The 18,079-nt window shown below is 32.3% G+C and overlaps 10 protein-coding genes and 1 pseudogene across 11 annotated transcripts, besides 3 other annotated features; 3 read left to right on the top strand and 8 right to left on the bottom strand.

Annotated features, from left to right (window-relative positions):
* Positions 1-3,567: part of a mobile genetic element that runs on past the window's edge.
* On the bottom strand, positions 517-1,404 carry TVAGG3_0418740 (protein of unknown function, DUF4106 family; the record flags this gene model as incomplete). Its single annotated transcript, XM_051233343.1, has 1 exon — positions 517-1,404. The coding sequence occupies one exon, from the start codon at positions 1,402-1,404 to the stop codon at positions 517-519; it is 888 nt and encodes a 295-aa protein (XP_051103073.1).
* TVAGG3_0418730 (uncharacterized protein) lies at positions 1,834-2,091 on the bottom strand (the record flags this gene model as incomplete). Its single annotated transcript, XM_051233342.1, has 1 exon — positions 1,834-2,091. One exon carries the CDS (start codon positions 2,089-2,091, stop codon positions 1,834-1,836), a length of 258 nt encoding a protein of 85 aa, XP_051103072.1.
* Positions 3,028-4,636: a mobile genetic element.
* On the top strand, positions 3,198-3,516 carry TVAGG3_0418720 (annotated as a pseudogene). Its single transcript has one exon. A coding segment is annotated over exon 1 (319 nt).
* Positions 4,637-4,895: 259 nt separating the features above from the next.
* Positions 4,896-6,266, bottom strand: TVAGG3_0418690 (protein ubiquitination; the record flags this gene model as incomplete). Its single annotated transcript, XM_001306708.1, has 1 exon — positions 4,896-6,266. The coding sequence occupies one exon, from the start codon at positions 6,264-6,266 to the stop codon at positions 4,896-4,898; it is 1,371 nt and encodes a 456-aa protein (XP_001306709.1).
* Positions 6,267-6,269: 3 nt separating this feature from the next.
* Positions 6,270-7,191: a mobile genetic element.
* A 336-nt stretch (positions 7,192-7,527) lies between these two features.
* On the bottom strand, positions 7,528-7,968 carry TVAGG3_0418670 (RIBD C-terminal domain containing protein family; the record flags this gene model as incomplete). Its single annotated transcript, XM_001306706.1, has 1 exon — positions 7,528-7,968. One exon carries the CDS (start codon positions 7,966-7,968, stop codon positions 7,528-7,530), a length of 441 nt encoding a protein of 146 aa, XP_001306707.1.
* A 42-nt stretch (positions 7,969-8,010) lies between these two features.
* TVAGG3_0418660 (cupin domain-containing protein family) lies at positions 8,011-8,655 on the bottom strand (the record flags this gene model as incomplete). The annotated part of the gene is made up of 1 exon (XM_001306705.1): positions 8,011-8,655. One exon carries the CDS (start codon positions 8,653-8,655, stop codon positions 8,011-8,013), a length of 645 nt encoding a protein of 214 aa, XP_001306706.1.
* An 822-nt stretch (positions 8,656-9,477) lies between these two features.
* Positions 9,478-12,620, bottom strand: TVAGG3_0418650 (TAG-278-related family; the record flags this gene model as incomplete). The annotated part of the gene is made up of 1 exon (XM_001306704.1): positions 9,593-12,607. One exon carries the CDS (start codon positions 12,605-12,607, stop codon positions 9,593-9,595), a length of 3,015 nt encoding a protein of 1,004 aa, XP_001306705.1.
* Positions 12,621-12,749: 129 nt separating this feature from the next.
* On the top strand, positions 12,750-14,330 carry TVAGG3_0418640 (molybdenum cofactor sulfurtransferase protein; the record flags this gene model as incomplete). Its single annotated transcript, XM_001306703.1, has 1 exon — positions 12,750-14,162. The coding sequence occupies one exon, from the start codon at positions 12,750-12,752 to the stop codon at positions 14,160-14,162; it is 1,413 nt and encodes a 470-aa protein (XP_001306704.1).
* Positions 14,331-14,459: 129 nt separating this feature from the next.
* TVAGG3_0418630 (RNA binding) lies at positions 14,460-14,978 on the top strand (the record flags this gene model as incomplete). Its single annotated transcript, XM_001306702.2, has 1 exon — positions 14,460-14,951. The coding sequence occupies one exon, from the start codon at positions 14,460-14,462 to the stop codon at positions 14,949-14,951; it is 492 nt and encodes a 163-aa protein (XP_001306703.1).
* A 385-nt stretch (positions 14,979-15,363) lies between these two features.
* Positions 15,364-16,791, bottom strand: TVAGG3_0418620 (cupin domain-containing protein family; the record flags this gene model as incomplete). Its single annotated transcript, XM_001306701.1, has 1 exon — positions 15,922-16,791. One exon carries the CDS (start codon positions 16,789-16,791, stop codon positions 15,922-15,924), a length of 870 nt encoding a protein of 289 aa, XP_001306702.1.
* Positions 16,792-17,708: 917 nt separating this feature from the next.
* TVAGG3_0418610 (cyclin-dependent kinase inhibitor 2C-related family) lies at positions 17,709-18,074 on the bottom strand (the record flags this gene model as incomplete). The annotated part of the gene is made up of 1 exon (XM_001306700.1): positions 17,709-18,074. The coding sequence occupies one exon, from the start codon at positions 18,072-18,074 to the stop codon at positions 17,709-17,711; it is 366 nt and encodes a 121-aa protein (XP_001306701.1).
* Between the last annotated feature and the right edge of the window lie 5 nt (positions 18,075-18,079).

Here is an 18,079-nt window from a genome sequence, read left to right as displayed (position 1 = left end):
TTATGACAATATTGTTTGTCGTTCGTGAGTCAACATTTGATGTTGGTTCAATTGGAACATTAACGGCACCAGCTAAGATGGATTTGCTTCTCATTTCATATAGAATAAAAACCTTTTATATGTATGAAATGAACAATATACTCGACAAGGGTTTGAATGTAAAGCTAACGAATGAAAATATTGTTGAATTCACTGAGACAGGAGCTGTGTATAAAGATGTAGAACTACTGAACAAAAGAGCAAAGGGAAGAAGCAGGAACATGAACAAAGGGTGGAAGCCTATAAAAATTTATGTCAATGATGGCTCAGGAGGTTCAAACATAAAGTATGCAGAAAGTTATAGAGTTTATGCTCTCAAAGGTGAAAAGCCTTCATTTAAAACAGCTATTCTAACGCATATCCTCAAAAGCTAACGGATGGGGAAGTGGATGATATGAATGACAGCAAAAATATTAACAGAAATGGCGACAGAGATGCATGGAATTTGTTTACCATCAGTCAATTGAAGGTTAAACTTTAAAACAATGTTGGTCGTTCCCATGGAATATTTTTGACTTTAATGGTATTAGTCATGATATGAATCTCAAGGTATGAACGAGGAGAGATGAGAGACTTATATGCTTCCCAAATTTCTTCAAAAGGTAATGTTATACCTGACTGTTTCCAAATGAGTTCAATATCATAACGTGAGAAACCTTGAAAGATAACGAAGTCAGTTATGAGACGTTTTATGTTTAAAGCTAAAAACCTCCATGTTTGCATAAGTATTGCTACAGTTAAGTGGTAATGTCTGACTTTAGTAATGATGTTAGCTAATGGTGAGTCTGGTTTTGACACTAAACCTTTTCCGGCGAAGTCGTCACAAACTAATAAAGTGTTTGATGGATATTTTTTGAGGGGGTATTTTGAAAGTTTTGACAGAATGTAGTTTGTAAGTCGTTTCATATCGTAAACTCCTGAGTACTGACGTAAGTGGTGTTTGTTAATAATTCTTTCCATCTCCTCAGAAGTCTTTTGCATTCCTGACTGTATAAATTCAACGATGGCATAATATTTCCTCTTACGTCGAATGTAACGTTGAAGAAATTCAATGAGTTCACTGTCTGGAACTTTAACGACAGAGGCTTGAACTTTTGACATAAATGTTTTCGCTGTTGAGTCCATAGAGTCTGAAGTTGCTGATATAATGATTTGGTCATAATATGAGTCATTTCCTAAACGTTCTGTTATAAGAATATGACGAATGAGGTTAAATGTCTTACCTGAACCCATCTTTCCACAATAGAAATACACACCATTTGAACAGAACTCATAGTCCTTGCTGAAAGGAAGAATGAGAGAAGAGTTAAGTTTGTCTGTAGTTTCATTCATGTCTTCATCTACGTCATGTATTAAATGCTTCATTTTATCTCCATTAAAAAATGCAAGTCAGAAATATTCAGAACATAGCACCGAGTCTAACTGACAAGAGTATAAAGATATACTATGAACATGTTATGATGAAACCTACCAAAATTCAAGAAAGTCAGTATACTTATGAATATCCAAGACACTGGGTAGAGTATGTAGGAGGTGAGAAAGCTATTGAAATCAGACAGGTTCGAAGTATTCAGCAGGAAGAACAATATTATTGAAGAACTTTAATGTTTTGAGATATAATGATGAAACAAAGAAGCAAGATAGTTTCCCTGTTGCTGTGTATGTGAACTTAGATACAGGAGATGACATGAAAGTTTTTAATACAAAGCTTCAAACGGTAGTGAGAGACAACTGACTGCGGAAGGGCATCCATTACCTTCAGAAGTTACCATAGCATATAATTTTGAAACAAACTCAATAGATTTTTAAAGTCATCTCTGCAAAGAAGTCAGGATTTACATTTAATGAAGCAGATGTATATTCGAATGAAAACTTCAAAGCTATTGCATGGTTAGATAATGACGATTGCTTTAAGAAAATATTTAAATACAGTGACTCAACGATGTCAATAGATGACCTTCGTGGAATGTTACCATCGACGTTTACAGTAGAAGGTTCAGCAGGATTGCTTACAAGATTGTCAATTGGTGGTATTTGGTCTCGTGAGAACATTGTTATAAAATCCAGTATAAGTGAATTTGCTGAAGAATCTATATTATGTCTTTCAAACTACATGTATTCGCGCCGAAGCATTATAGTATAACAAACTTTGTCAGTAAGTTTAACATAAGACTTGTCGAACTTCTTCAATGAAAGATGTTGTGCTACCCAAAGATGGAAAGGATGGACTCATTATTGAGATGATTTTAATAGCATATTAAATGAGTTTGTTTTTGAAGGTCATTCATGATGAAATAACTGTTGTAGAAGATGTTAGCAATTGTTCAGACATTTTGAAGCGTATAGATGATATAAGAAAGAAGTTAGATAGACCGCAAAGTGGTGAGGGCGAAGCCCGTGAGAACGCTTATGTTTCATTGACTTTCTCCAGTAACGAGAACTTTTATGAGATAATATTGAAGAGAGATGATTTTAATATGGTGTAAATGGTAGCTTGGGCAGCTTTAGGCGCAATGGGAACAAAAGCATTAGCATTTGGAGCAAAAGCACTTGGAGCTTATGACGCAGTAAATAAAATGAGTGGAGGAAGGGTTTCAAAGACATTAGATGCAAATAAAGGGAAGATTGGAGGCTGGGTTGCAAAGAAGTTAAGATTAAATAAAATAGGGCTCATAAATAAAGCATCCAATTTGGTTGCGACTGAGTCAGAAAATGCTTTAGGAAAGGACGATGAGTTTGCAAAACACGTAAAAGACTTTAATGACCAGATGAAAGGTGAAACAATGCATTTAAATAGAGTCGATGGAACTAAAGAAAATGTTTCTTCTCCACCAGTAGTTCTTCCGTATGGTCCCTATGGAATGTATGGAAACCCTTACGAAAGACCATTTGACCCATTGACTGGTGGAAGTAACTGGTATCATTACGGACGAAGAAGAAAGACAGTCAAGTTGGAGACAGACGTGAAGAAAGCAACTAAAAAGAAACCAAGGAAGAGAGTTATAAAGCAATGAATTCAACAGGGTGAGAAAAGAGGTGAAAAAAGAGGTGAGATCTCACCACTTCACCTAAATTTATTTTTGTGCTATGTTTTCATACGTGTGAGGGTGGTGATATCATTTATTTTTAAGTTTATTTTTTATTTTATTTTTATATAAATGACGAAAACTATTGAGATAACAAACTACAACGGTCATGAGTTCAAGAATTTGTTCTTCGTTCCTCGTGAAAATACATTCTATCAGATACGGGAGAAAGGGTAAAGTTAGTTTGAGCGTTTATGACTACAAGCATAATGGAAAGTTTATACAAGCATACGATACAAACGGTAAGCGTGTTTCATTAGCTTTGTCAAAACTTACTAACATTCATTTTGACAGTGATTTTGACCTATATGAAGAAGAAAGTGAGTCAGAAGAATATGAACTGTTATGTGAAGCACAGCAATGGGAGGAGTTGCAATACTTTTGTAAGTGAGAACGTTTATTTTTTACATTAGTGAGGTGAAGTGGTTGGCGGCTTTGTAAAGTGTCAAATTCACAAGTATTGGGTAAGGTGGAACGCAGTGCCGCCGTACCCATGACTTGTATACTAACTTCAATGACTCCTGAACCTATGGAAGTACAAACTCCTGTTCAAAAGTCAACTCCTAAACCGACTCCAACATTTAAACCAGAACCTACTCCTCAAATAAATCGTAAAACTCCTGCGTTTCCTTACTGAAAAAATAACGTTATTTTTATTTAATATTAAAATTTTTATTTGATTGAAATGACGACTAAAGTCACTGAAGCAATGAAACAAAAGTTTTTGGTAGAATACATTAAATCAGGAACTATTCCAGAAGGTTTTTACATTCATACTATGAAGGATGGTAGAGTTCAGTTTAGAAAGATAAAGCAACCATTAGATAAAGAAGGTATATTAAGGAAGATTAAACTTCATGAGGACAACATTGCTGAACTTAGGAAGAAGTTAGAAGAGTTGGAGAAAGGAAGAGAGTTATAAAGCAATGAATTCAACAGGGTGAGAAAAGAGGTGAAAAAAGAGGTGAGATCTCACCACTTCACCTAAATTTATTTTTGTGCTATGTTTTCATACGTGTGAGGGTGGTGATATCATTAATTTTTAAGTTTATTTTTTATTTTACTGAAAATTTTTATTTGGATGTAAATGACAGAACAAAAGCAACTCATACAAATCGAAAAATATAACAAACATACATTTAAACATTTATTCTTCCTTCCTGAGCATAACATGTTCTTTCAAATACATCCGAGACCAGTTGACTTTTCATTGACTGTGTATAAAGATAGAAATAGTTATATCATTAAACCATACGATGACGAAGGTAAGTTATGTAAATTGTACGTTAAGAAGTTAGAGAAAGTTTATGGCTTCAAGTATGACTACAATATGGTTAACACTGATGATGAAGATATTGAGGAAAATTTATGAGAACATTAGTGAAGTCGTTAGTGAGAATGATAGTGAGAACGTTTATTTTTTACATTAGTGAGTTCGTTAGTGAAGTCATTTATGTGTCAGACGGTTTTGTAAATATTTAAGGTTAAGTTGGTGTTATGGTTGTGTTGTAAAATTTACGTTAACGGTTTCGGAAATATTTAAGGTTAACTTGGGTAAGGTGGAACGCAGTGCCGCCGTACCCAACTTAACCATACTAACTTCTTTAACCGGTTTAAGATTTCTTTCCAAAGATGCTTGATGAATGATATAATTTCCATTGGAATCTTTTGCTTCTGAAAGTACATTTAATGCAATTGACAACAAATTCAAATTCAAATTCAAAAAAAGCAATTTCCACTACACTCATTTTGTACACAATTCAATTTTTTCTACAATTTGAAAAATACAGGATATAATTCGAAGTGATATTGGGCAAAAATAATTAATCTTGACCGAATCTTTGCAATTATGAAGAGTTGCTTATTCATTTTCATCTTTTGATTTGACATTTGCAATATGTGAAAGAAGATGTTGGGTTTTTTCTTTATTATTTGTGATAATATGTAGTGCTGTTCTTCCATTTTTATCTTTCTAATTGATATTTGCACCATGTGAAAGAAGAAGTACAATGATTTCTTTAGAATTATTTTGGGCTGCATAATGAAGAGCGGTTTTTCCAAATTGATTTTTTTATTGATACTTGCACCATGTGAAAGAAGAAGTTCGGTTATTTCTTTATTATTCTTATCTACTGCCATATGAAGAGCTGTTGTTCCATTAAAATCTCCCTCATTGATATTTGCACCATGTGAAAGAAGAAGTTCGATTAATTCTGCGTTAGCCTTCCATACTGCTATATGAAGGACGTGTTCTCCATAATCATCTTTATCATTGATATTTGCACCATGCGAAAGAAGAAGTTCAACTGTTTCTTTATTATAACTCCATGCCGCTTTATGAAGAGCGGTAATTCCTTCATTATCTGGTTCATTGATATTTACACCATGGGACAGAAGGAACTCGATTAATTCTTTATTATTATTTTGTGCAGCAAGGTGAAGAGCAGTTTCACCAAATTGATCGCATTGATTGATATTTGCTCCAAGTGAGAAAAAATATATGCAAAGAGATGAAACATCAAACCTTGCTGAATAAACAAAACATTTTTTAAAATCATTAGTTTGATCGAAATAAACTAAAAATGATTCAAGATTATAATAATAACCACAATAAAATAAATCGATTTCTATATTGTACTCATTCATCAAGAATGTAACAAAATCAATGTTGTGCGAAATAATTGCATATTCCATGCATTTTTCATCTGGTTTTTGATATTTCAAACATTCACTCATGATCTCTGGATTTCCTCCTAAAAATGAAAATAGAAGACATTTTTGAGTTATTTCAGAGCTAAATTTTGTTCTTAAGAATTTGAAACAATCAACTGCTCCGTGGTAACAACACAATTCAAGTAATGTATAACCATAGTCAGAATATGGATATAAATCGCTTTTTAGTTTTTGATCTTGGTCAAATTCTTCACTTTCTGTGATTGAAATGAATCTTTTTATGTCATTTTCCATTATGACCCTGTAAATTGTATTTTCTTTATGAATATCGATATTTTTAAATTTATTTTCTTTAAAATCAACAGACTTGCCTAATTTAATTCCATATTCTTTATAGAACAGGTAATCATAAATTTCTGGAATATAATTGATTTTTGTTATATGATAGTCATTGCATATTTGTTTCATAAGAAAGGCAACTAAACTCCTTTCGCCGATCCGATTTGCTCCATATTTAAAATATAGCTTGCATATGTAGAAGAAAAGCTAATTTTGAAGTACGCCCGAAATCCACCAACAGGATTTCGAGCTACTAAAAAGGTACTTTTAAATGTGATTTTTTTTATAAAAAATTAAATTTATTTTAAGATCAGACTCAAAACTAATTTTATGGAAAATCTATATCGACAAATTTATTACTTATTGGGTATATAGATTTTTTGATTATGGCGATTATGTCTGATATGCTTCCAATAAGCCAAAACACATTTCATACTGATTTCTATAAAAGGTATCTTTATTATAGAAGTGTAAGCTATATCTGTTTGTTTTTTTATTATAACAAATTCAAAATTCTCTTATAAGGACTAGATGAAATCTGTATTATTAAATCATTAGCTAAATGAAGGTTCAAATAGAAAGTAAATATCATTTATATGATACTGAAACCAAATAGTTCTTTTAATAAAAGATAACACGCTGAAAATTATTGAGTATTTGCAAATCTCAAAAATCTATTGGTGAATTTGGCTCAACTTTTAAAATTATAACATCCATATCAAATCATAAAAGCAGACAAAAATTAAAGCCAAACCTATCGGCCAATTTTTTTTTGATATTTTGATTTTTGAGGTATACTTTTAAAAGTGGATTTAAAGCACTTATGAAAAAACATTAACTTCTGTCGTTATGATTATTGATTTAGACAATAATGATTTTAATCTTTGATTATCAAAACACTAAAGTCATCTTTTTAACATTTGCTTGGTAGCATTAACTCAAGTCTAAAGTACTATTTTATGTGGCACTCTTAGAATTTTTGTATTCATTGTACATGCTGAAATAGTACCATTAAAGTTATGGCGGACTTTCAAAAAATAGTTTGGTCACCTTTTTCATAAGAGACAAGTATGACTTTGTATAGCGATTATTGTATTCAATGATACCCAAAATACATTCTATAATATTTTGTGGAAGATGTTTCTTTGAATCAATCAAGTTTGTTTTGAGCATTTTGTAAATTGAGTTTAAATCTTCATCATTTGTCGTTTTTAACTGATACAATGCATTATATGAATCAATATAGTATTTATAGCTACTTCTCAATTCACTGTATTTGTTTGTAACATTGATTTGATCAGACATCAAAAATAATAAAAGAAAATCGGTTGCATTTTACCAAATAAATTAATTTTTAGATTTATCTGTATAAAAAATCAGCTTGTAATATTTATTTTGGAATTAAATTGTTGTAGATTTCATCGGAAACCGGTTCAAGCCATTCTGTTGTTGAGTTTGGTGCAATTGGCTTGATGGATATGTATGTGAACCACGTCTCTTTCATAGATCCTTCCCAATGTTTGACATCTGGTAAGATTTCAACCACGTCACCTGAACGCAAGAATCTTGGTTCTTTGCCTTCTTCTTGGTACCAGCCGAAGCCACTTGTACAAAGTAATGTTTCTCCAAAGCCATGGTTGACATGCCAATTGTTTCTGATTCCTGGTTCGAATGAGATGTTAGAAACATCAGTGCCATTCTTCGAGAGCTGATTGATATAACTTGTGCCATTGAAGAATTTAGAATTTTCTGAATTCTTATCGCCTGTTTCTAATTGACCATGATATTGTTTCGAATCTTTCTTTGCATACTTTGGTATGTATTTGAGCATCAATGCATCAGAATTGATTTGCTCGACTGATTTAAGCTCAAATTAGACAGGAGAATCGTTCAAAACTGCTGGAGACTTCTCGAACAATGTCAAAGAATTGTTTGCACCATCACCAACTGCTGATAGGCAGATAGAAACTTCGTCACAGATTCCGGCTTCAACAACTGACCAGTTTACTGTAGCACCACCAAGAATACCAAGAACATTGACGCCAAATACTTTCTTCAACTTCTGAACAACTGGAACAATGTTGACATGTTCTTTTCCTGAAATGATGTAAGAAATATTAAGTCTTCTTAAATAATTTCTGTATTGTGGAGATGCTTTCTCTGATAAGACTTCAATGATAGTAGTTGTTGGACTAAGTGGCATATTAACGTGACTTTGATTCCATCCATCCTTTCCAGTTGAATCGAGGACAACTAAAAATGGGACTTTTGCACCTTCTGCGATAAAATCGCCATCTGGAACTTCTGTTTCTTCTGGGTTGAGAACTGGATTATTATATCCCATTTCAGTTATTGTCTTACTTCCGCACATTGCGCCATCTGCTTTATATAAGGCATTTGTCCACATGTAATCCTGTAATGCCGACATTGCATTTCCTGTTTCCATGAATTTGCCGACAATCTTGCCATCAAGAGATGTGACCATGTGGATGTAGATGAAAGGTCTTTCTGCTGACATCTTGAAAAATGAACTGATTCATTTTTCTCTTCTTAAATTTTTTTCTTTTGAAAAAAATTTGAATGTGAATTCACATGATGTCTATTAGGTTCCAACATACTTTATTGAAAATAATTATGAAAAACATTGCGTACTATGCTCATTATAGCTATTTATACAATTTTCGTTTTTTGACACATAAGTTATCTTTATTTCAAATTTGAAAACAGATAATTCAATGAAACCGATTTACCCACTCATCACAAATTATTTGTTTTGGCTACATAACGATTATTTTGAGTTCATTCCACATATAAAAATAACACATATATTGATGTGCTCTGTATTCCAAATTCTTTGACTTTTTCAATCTCTAAGAAAAATTAACCTCGAAATTTTACGATTTAGCATTCTCATTGATTGAGTATCGCAGTCCAAATGTGAAGCAAAAAATCTTTTATGAAAAATATACAAATTTAAAATATTTTTTTCCTTTTTGAAATTTGATTTTAATCAAAATAATGAAGTTCAACATTTTGACCATGATAACATTGCAATGTATCATGCAAATAAATGTATTTCATTTTGAATGAATCAATATCATTTTAATTAATAAAAATTATTAAATAAAAATCATTTTCAAATTTAATATCTATATCATTGATTATCATAAAGTCATACGAATATCCATTTGTATGTTCAATATGAATAAATATCTATCAACAAAGAAAATATAATGAATTTTATACTTCAATAGCTTTTAATTACGCATTACAATAGTAAATGCATCTATACCATTTGAATTCCTATATTAATTTTCAAATGTTAAAATATGATCTCTAAATTTTTTTGTATTTACTGGTTAACCTGAGATTGAAATTAGGATGTTTAAATAGTTGATATTTTAATTGATATGATTTATTAATTACAAAAAAATAAAAATTATAAAAAAATTAAATTATTTCTTTCTCATTCTCTTTGTTGGGGTATCAATAGGATCAGGTAAAGGTGGCAAATGTGTAGTAGATGAAGTGCTTAATGATGAAATCAAAGCATCTCTCTTTGCTTTCCTCTCCAAAGTATTCAAAACAGCCAATTGTGGCTTGTTTGAGAAAACTTTGTTATATGTTTTCTCTCTATTCATCAATTCATTTTGGTATTTCGTGAGTTCTCTTTGAACATTTTCGATATCTTTTGTCTTTTTGGTGATTTCTGCTTCCAATTGCTTGATCTTTTCGATATCTTCTGGTCTTGCATCTCTGTTATTGTACTTTTCTTCCCAAACTTTTGTTTCTGCTTCGAGTTCTGATATGACTTTCTTCTTTTCTTCCTCGATTTCAGCCATTTCTTTGTTAATTGCGTCTCTTTCTGAATCAAATTTAGACTTCATTGCTGCAAGTTTTTGGTCGTATTCTTTCTGTTGTTTTTCGAGTAATTCGTTGTGTTTCTTCTTCTGGTCTTCACTTGCTTTTTGTATTGCAGCTAAGTCCGCAGTTAATTTGTCTATCTCTTCTTTCTGAGCTTTTTCGAGTTCGGCCAAAGATCTGTCATTTTGGGATTTGATATCTGACAATTTTCTTGAAGCTTCTTGTTCTTCTTGTTCTATTTGTCTTCTCAAAGCATCGAGTTGTTGTTCCTGGTTCTTTTTAGTGATTTCATATCCATCTTTAAGTTTCTTTAAATCCGCTTCTCCTTTAGCTTTTACAGAACTTAATTGTTCCTGTAGTTTTGCGAGTTCTGTTTGTCTTTGGTCTTCTATTTCTTTCAATTTCTTTTCAGTGATTTCTTTGACTTGTTCAATTTGTCTTTGCAAGTCTTGTATCACTGAAGTTCTCTGTTCTTTGATATGTTCAATTTCTTGTTTCGCTTTTTCTGCTTCATCATCATTTGCCTTCTTTTGGTTCTCAATTGCTTTTTGGAGTTCTTCAATTGCCAATCTCTTTTTATCCTCTTCTTCTTGTAGTTCTTTCTTCAGTCTTTCTACGGCGATTGCATATTCTTTGTCTTTTTGTCTTTTAGCTTCTTCATTTTGTCTTTCGATTTCAGCGTGTTGTTTCTTAGCATTTTGTATTTTTGTTGTCCATTTTTCAGTTATTTGTTGTTTCTCGTTGGCCCAATTATCTTCAATTTCTTTAATTTCTTGTTTAACAAGATTAATTTGTTCTTGTCTTTTCGCTGATTCTTCGACCATGAATTTTTCCGCTTCTTCTTTTGCTTTCTTTTTAGCTGCGATTTTCTCTTTCAAGTCATTAATCTTTGATTCCCATTCTAATCTTGTTTGAGCTATTTCATCATCTCTTTGTTTTTGTAATTTCGCTCTTAACTCATTACATTCTTTTTCTTTTCTTTCAGCAGCTTCCACTTCTAATTGTTTCATCTTTTCTTGATGATCTTTCTTCATTTGTTCTATTCTTTGTTTCGTTTCTTCTTCCAATTGTTTCATTCTATCTGCATGTTGTTCTCTTAAATATTTTAATGCTTTTTCTTGTTCTTCTTTTATTCTCTTTATATTGTCTTCTTTTTCTTTTTGTCTTCTTTGTAATTCTTGTTCATTCTTGAGTTTCGTTTCTTCTATTTCTTTTCTTATTGCTTCGATTTCTTCCATCAATTTCTGCAAACTCGAAGAACTTGCGTTTTCACAGCTTTCTAGTTCATCTTGCATTCTCTTTAATTCTGCTGCATGCGTCTGCTTCAAAGCACTTAATTCGCTATCGTGTTTCTGCTTCAAATCTCTTAACATTTCTTCATGTTTCACTTGTTCTTCGTAAATTTGTGCTTTGATTCTTGCAACTTCCGCATCATGTTCTTCTTGCAACTTCGCGAGGTCTTGTTGCAATGAAGCTTCTTTTGCACGAGCTGCATCCATGTATGCTTGATGTTTTGCGTTCATTTCGTCCATGATTTGTCTGTGTTCTTCAATTAACTGCATCTTTTTGTTGTCTGCGGAAGCTGAGTTCTTTTTCGCTGCTTCTTCAAGAGCATCGAGTGCTTTTTTGTGTTCTTCCTTTTCTGTTTCGATTTGTGCACGAAGATCTGTTATCATCTTTTGATGTTTTTCTTCATCTTTCTTCATTTCGTCTTTGATTTTTGTGATTTTGTCTTCATGGTCTTTTCTTCTTTGTTCGAGCTTCTTCTTAAGGTTGTCCATGTTTTCTATATGGGCTGTTGCAATCTTCTCCTTCTGTGCAGCAACTTTTTGTAGGTATTGCTCTGCTTCTTGCTGTTGTTGGAGCATTTGATCATTAAGAGATTCAACTGCTCGTACAATGCTCTCTTTTTCGGCTTCTAAGTCTTTGAGACGGCCTTCTAGGTCTCTTTGCTGGGCTGCAAGAGCTTCGGCTGCTGACTTTTGGCCATTTGCAAGATTCTTACGTAATTCGCTGATTTCATGCTCGAATTTGGCTTTAAGCTCTTCCTCTTTTTTGGCTGTTGCCATAACAAGAGCATTGTATTTCTTGTTGGCTTCGTTAACGTGTTCGGCTAATTCTTTCTTATGTTTTTCTTCAACTTTCGAAATTGCATTGTTTGAAAGATTGAGAAGTTCTTGCTGTGCATCGTGGAATAATTTCATTTGGGCTTCAGCCTTAACACGAAGATCTTCAACTTGAGTCTTTAATTCGTTTAATCTAGCATTTGCAGAATCGATGACTCTCTTAGATTGCTCTCCTAATTTTTCTTTTGCCTCATCAAATTGCTTTTTAACGCGTGAAAATTCTTGTTCATACGCTTCTTTTACAGTTGCATCAATATTATCTCTATATCTTTGAACTTGAGACTGAGTATCTTCAAGTGCGGCCCGCGATTGTGCTTGCGCCTGATTAAGTTCGTCTTCATATCTTTGTTTTAATTGATTAATTTCGTCTTTTCGATCAACTGTTTCTGCATGAAGCCTGAAAACTGTTTTTGTAAGTGTTGCAATCTTTTTACTGATGTCATGCATCCATTTGTCATCAATTTTAGGTGGAGCACTCATCACTAAAAAAAAGCGAACTTTTCTAAAAGTGACGTTTATAAATTGTATTGAGATTTTAAAATTAAATAAAAAACAATTATCTTATTATATCGTAGCATTTCCTATCAAATCTCACAAAAATATGTCAAATATAAATTAAATAATGAAGAGAGTTTCAGTAAATAGACAGAATTTATATATGAAAGTTGCATTGATACCGTTATGTGCAATATTTATAACATTGTTGTACATCCGGATAACAATGAATACAGATACTTTCGTAAATCCTGGGGATAATTATCCGAAAAACTTACAAAAACAAAGGAAAAATATCTTCAAACACTTAAATGGAACATATCTTGATTATACCGGCGCTGGAATTTATCTAGATCAAGCAATTTCACAATATGAATACGATTTATTAACAATGCCAATCAATGTTAACAAGACAAAGATAATAGAAGAAATTCGTTCAGAACTTTTGAAATTCGTAGGAGCCGATCCTTCAATTTATTCCGTCATTTTTGTTGCAAGTGCTACACAAGCCATGAAGCTTGTCGGAGAAAATTTCCCATGGACAAAAGATAGCACATATGCATACACTTTATACAATCATAATTCAATTTTAGGCGTTCGAAAATACGCAATCAAGCATGGCTCAAAGTTTAGATCAATTAATGATCTTAAAGATGTTTACAATTTACCATACTCAGAATCTTCAAAGAATTTGTTCGTTTTTCCACTTGAAGAAAACTTTGCGGGAGGAAAAAACGATCCAGAACAAATTTCGAAGCTTCTTAATGATAAGGAATGGCGTAAGAGATGGACTATTGTTGCAGATTCTGCTGCATTCCTTCCAACAAATCCATTAGATTTATCAAAAACAGATTACGATGCCGTAATCATGTCATTTTACAAGATATTTGGTTTTCCAAATACAGGTGCTTTAGTTATTAAGAAATCTCTACTAAAAATGCTTGAGAAGAAAACATATACATCTAATTCGGCGAAATATTCATCTCCAGACGATGATTACTTCGAAGTATACTCATTTGAGGATGATGAACCTCCTTTCGAACTTACACTTGCAGTTAAATATGGATTAGAATCAATTAATTCAATTGGCATGAATAAAATCCAAGAACATGTTGCTCGCCTTACAGATAGACTTTATAAAGGACTCACATCGCTTTCCCATGGCAATGGAGCTGAAGCAGTCAAAGTTTATGGAAATCATGGTCAAGGAATTACGAGACAAGGCGGAATTGTTGCATTTAACTTGAAGAGAACAGAAGATGATTACTTTGGCTACTACGAAGTCGTCAAATCTGCAGGTGAAGCCGGATTTCATTTGAGAGGTGGCTGCCATTGCAATCCAGGTGCTTGTTTCGACTTCATGAAGATACCAGAATCAAGAGTGAGGTCTTATTTCGATGCTAAAACAACTTGTGGCGATGAAAACGATGTAATTGACGGAATTCCTCTTGGAGCTGTTAGAGCTTCCCTTGGATGGGGCTCAACAGAGCAAGATGTTGATAATTTCCTTCAATGGATTACACAAAACTATGTTTTTTAAAATAAAATACACTTTTCTCAACATAAATACAATATTTACTTTATTTTAATATTTATCACATGAATATTGTAATAACTCTTAATGCTGACTGCATTTGGCACAATTTTATTTAATGAATAATTTTATTCATAGTTATTTAATCAAATTGGCATAATGCCCTATTAAAACATATTATACTTAATAATATAATCACAGTAATAGCTCTCAATATTAATCACATGAGGTAATACACATGAAATAAGAATAGGACATAGAAAATTTGAATTAAATTTGCGGTTTTCCAAATTTTAAAGAATTATGGCAGAGCAAGATACCAGCTGTGTTGTTTACATTGCTCACTTACCAGATGGTTTTGAAGAGAAAGAAATGAAGAAAGCACTTGGAGAATTTGGTACTGTTAAAAATGTTCAGTTAGCGAGATCTACAAAAACTGGTAATTCTAAACATTATGGCTGGGCAGAATTTGATAATCCAGAAACGGCAAAGATAGTTGCAAAGTCTTTTAACAATTATCTAATCCTTGACAAAAAATTAGAAGCAAAATATCTTCCATCTGCACAAGTTCCGCCAAAACTCTTTACAAACGCACGCACTAGACCTAAGAAGATAAATCATGATCAATTACCAAAGAAAGAGTTCGCATTAAAATTAGCTCGCCAAGAAAAGAAGATAAAGGCTGCCTTAGAAGCAGCTGGTATCAAATATGAATGGCCATCATTTATAGCTCAGTTTGATGCTAATGGAGTTGCTATTCCTGATGAAGATCCAAAATCTAAGAAAGCGGAATAAATTCACTATAGAGAATATAAAGGTTATAATATTTATTAAAAATACATTGTATATTTTGATATAATAAATATTTTTGTATTATTATTTTTTATAATCTTATTTATGTCATCTATTTATTAACAATTACATTAAAATAGCTTTTCTATCTAAATAATTAGGGCTGATTTTAATTATCTTAGAGTATGATATTGATTTTAATTTGATAACAACTAAAACTCATATACCTATATTGAACATTTTTAACATCCTATGTTTGCTCCATGTAAAAGAAGAATCTCAACGCTTAATTTAAAATTTTAATGGTCTGCAAGATGAAGAGGAGATTCTCCATATTTATCTTTTTCATTGATATTTGCACCATGAGAAGGAAGAAATACACACATTTCTTATTATATACTGCAAAATGAAGAGCTGAAGCTCCATTATTTTCTTTTTCACTGACATTTGTACCATGTGAAAAAAGAACTCCAACGATATCTTTATTTTGATAAGCTACATTATGATGAGCTATCAATCAATCAACATATATATATTTATTGAAGAATTAATCCAGAAGATATTCACACAATAATTCTATTTAACATTCTTCAATGCAGGAATTGATTATTTTTAAAGATGTCATTTTGTTTCCCTGGAGATACATTTAAAGTAGATTATGTAACTTGAAATCATATTAATGGGAGAAATATTTAGTTTATAAGAGAATAAATAAAAATTATTTTGGAACTAAACTGTTGTAAAGTTCATCAGAAACCGGTTCCAGCCACTCTGTTGATGACTTTTCGGCTTGTGGCTGGATGGATATATGAGCAAACCATGTTTGCTTAGATGCTCCATGCCAATGCTTGACTTCTGGTGGGATTTCAACAACATCGCCAGATCTTAAGAACCTTGGTTCCTTTCCTTCTTCCTGATGCCAACAAAAGCCGTCGGTGACAAGTAATATCTGATTTCCTCCGTGGTGAATGTGCTAATTGTTTCTACTACCTGGTTCAAATGTCACATTTAGCACGGTAGCACCTTGATTTGAAAGTTGATTAAGATAACTTGTACCTGTGAAGAACTTGGCATCAACGTTCTTTTTGCCTAATTCAAATTGACCGGAATATGGTCTCTCTTCATTTCTTGCACCCTTTGGTGTATATTTGAGCCATAATCCGTTTGTGCTGAGTCTATCAATTGACTTGAGTTCAAATTCAACTGGCGAATTCTCAACAATTTGTGGTGCCTTCTCAAACAATGTTAATGACTTGTTTGCACCATCACCAGCAGCTACTAAGCAGATTGATAATTCATCAACAATACCAGCCTGAACAAATGACCAGTTAATTGTAGCTCCACCAAGAACACCAAGGGTGTTGATGCCAAATTTCTGCTTCAATGCTTTAGCAGCTGGAACAACATCAACGTGTTCCTTACCGGCGATGATATAAGAGATATTGAGACTTCTTAAGTAATTCCTGTACTGTGGGGATGCCTTTTCTGAAAGGATTTCAATAATATTGGATTTTTGGAAGTATACTGTTTCGAAGTAATTATTCTTCCATCCAATTTTGCCTGCTGAGTCAGGAACAACAAGGAATAGTGCCTTTGCGCTTTTTGCAATGAAATCTCCTTCTGGAACATCTTTCTCATCTGAATTGAGAACCGGTTGTTCATTATTCATTTCAGTTACAGTTTTAGTTCCAATCATGATTGCATCTGGTTTGAACAATTTACTTGTCCAAACATAATCTATTAAAACTCCTATTGAATTTTCTGTTTCCATGAATTTACCAATGATCTTTCCATCAAGGGATGTACCCATGTGGATGTAGATGAACGGTCTTTCTTGAGACATTCTCGAAAAATGAACTGGAAATTTTCCTCAGAAATTTTATAATAAATTTTGAATGTGAATTCACTCATGATTTGGGTTCGATGTTTGAATTGAAATGAAATATGAAAGACATTTCTGGTATATGAATAAGTATTATTTTTTAGCAATTATTTTATGGCAATTCAGATAACTTTATTTCAAATTTTGAAAGAAAAAATTCAAAGCAACCGATTTACCCACTCTTCTCAAATTAAATAGCCAATGCACTTATTGATGTAAAATGAGTTCACCTCTTTTATAAGAAATTATGGAATTTTAATAAGTACAATAATCCAATGTCGTTTCATTTTCTGAAATTCAAAGAGGATATATAAAATTCAAAGGGCAAATTAACCTCAGTACCCCTATCAATTTTTTCCAGTTTTCGTTCATCTTTACAGGACATAATATTTGATGTACAATGTTTGCCTGTGATCAAAACTTGTCTTTCTCTTGTTCATATTTCAATTTCTGGTCTAGTTATGTCTGACATCAAATATCATATTTGATTATTTATTATTGTTTAAAAGATTTCTTTCAATATTTTTATTTGTTTCAGTAGTTGAAGATACTTTCCTAGCCTTAATACAAAATATAGTTCAAATCTGAAATTCTTTGATCAATCATGCTTATAGATATATAATACTTAAAATCGTTTGATTTATCATCAGCTCCACCATAGTAGGGCACGATTGAAACTGGAGGGAATTCTCTGTTTTTTTTATCGCATTCCACTTATAGCAAGTTTATTTGCCGCATTATTAGATATAAAATGATTATATATGTGTCAAAACGTATGGAAAAGTAATAAAAATCATTTTTACGATTAAATGAAGCGTAAAAAGCTAATTTTTTTTACTTCTAATAAAACTCATCTTGGAAGATGAAAGTAATGTATCTTATGTAGTAACATCATTTTTTGCACCGTGTGAAAGAAGAAGTTCGGCAGTTTCTTTACTAATGTTCCTTGCTGCAATATGAAGAGGGGTTTCTCCATATCTATTTTTTTCATTAATATTTGCTCCATGTGAAATAAGAAGTTCGGCAGTTTCTTTACTATTGTTCCTTGCTGCAATATGAAGTGCGGTTTCTCGAATTTTATTTTTTTCATTAATATTTGCTCCATGTGAAATAAGAAGTTCGGCAGTTTCTTTACTATTTGTCTTTGCTGCAAAATGAAGAGTTGTATCTCCATATATATCTTTTTCATTAATATTTGAACCATGTGAAATAAGAAGTTCAGCAGTTTCTTTACTTTTACTCATTGCTG

This window comes from Trichomonas vaginalis, chromosome V (genome assembly GCF_026262505.1).
Source record: "Trichomonas vaginalis G3 chromosome V, whole genome shotgun sequence".
Classification (NCBI taxonomy): domain Eukaryota; phylum Parabasalia; order Trichomonadida; family Trichomonadidae; genus Trichomonas; species Trichomonas vaginalis.
This window is presented reverse-complemented; position numbering and strand designations above follow the sequence as displayed.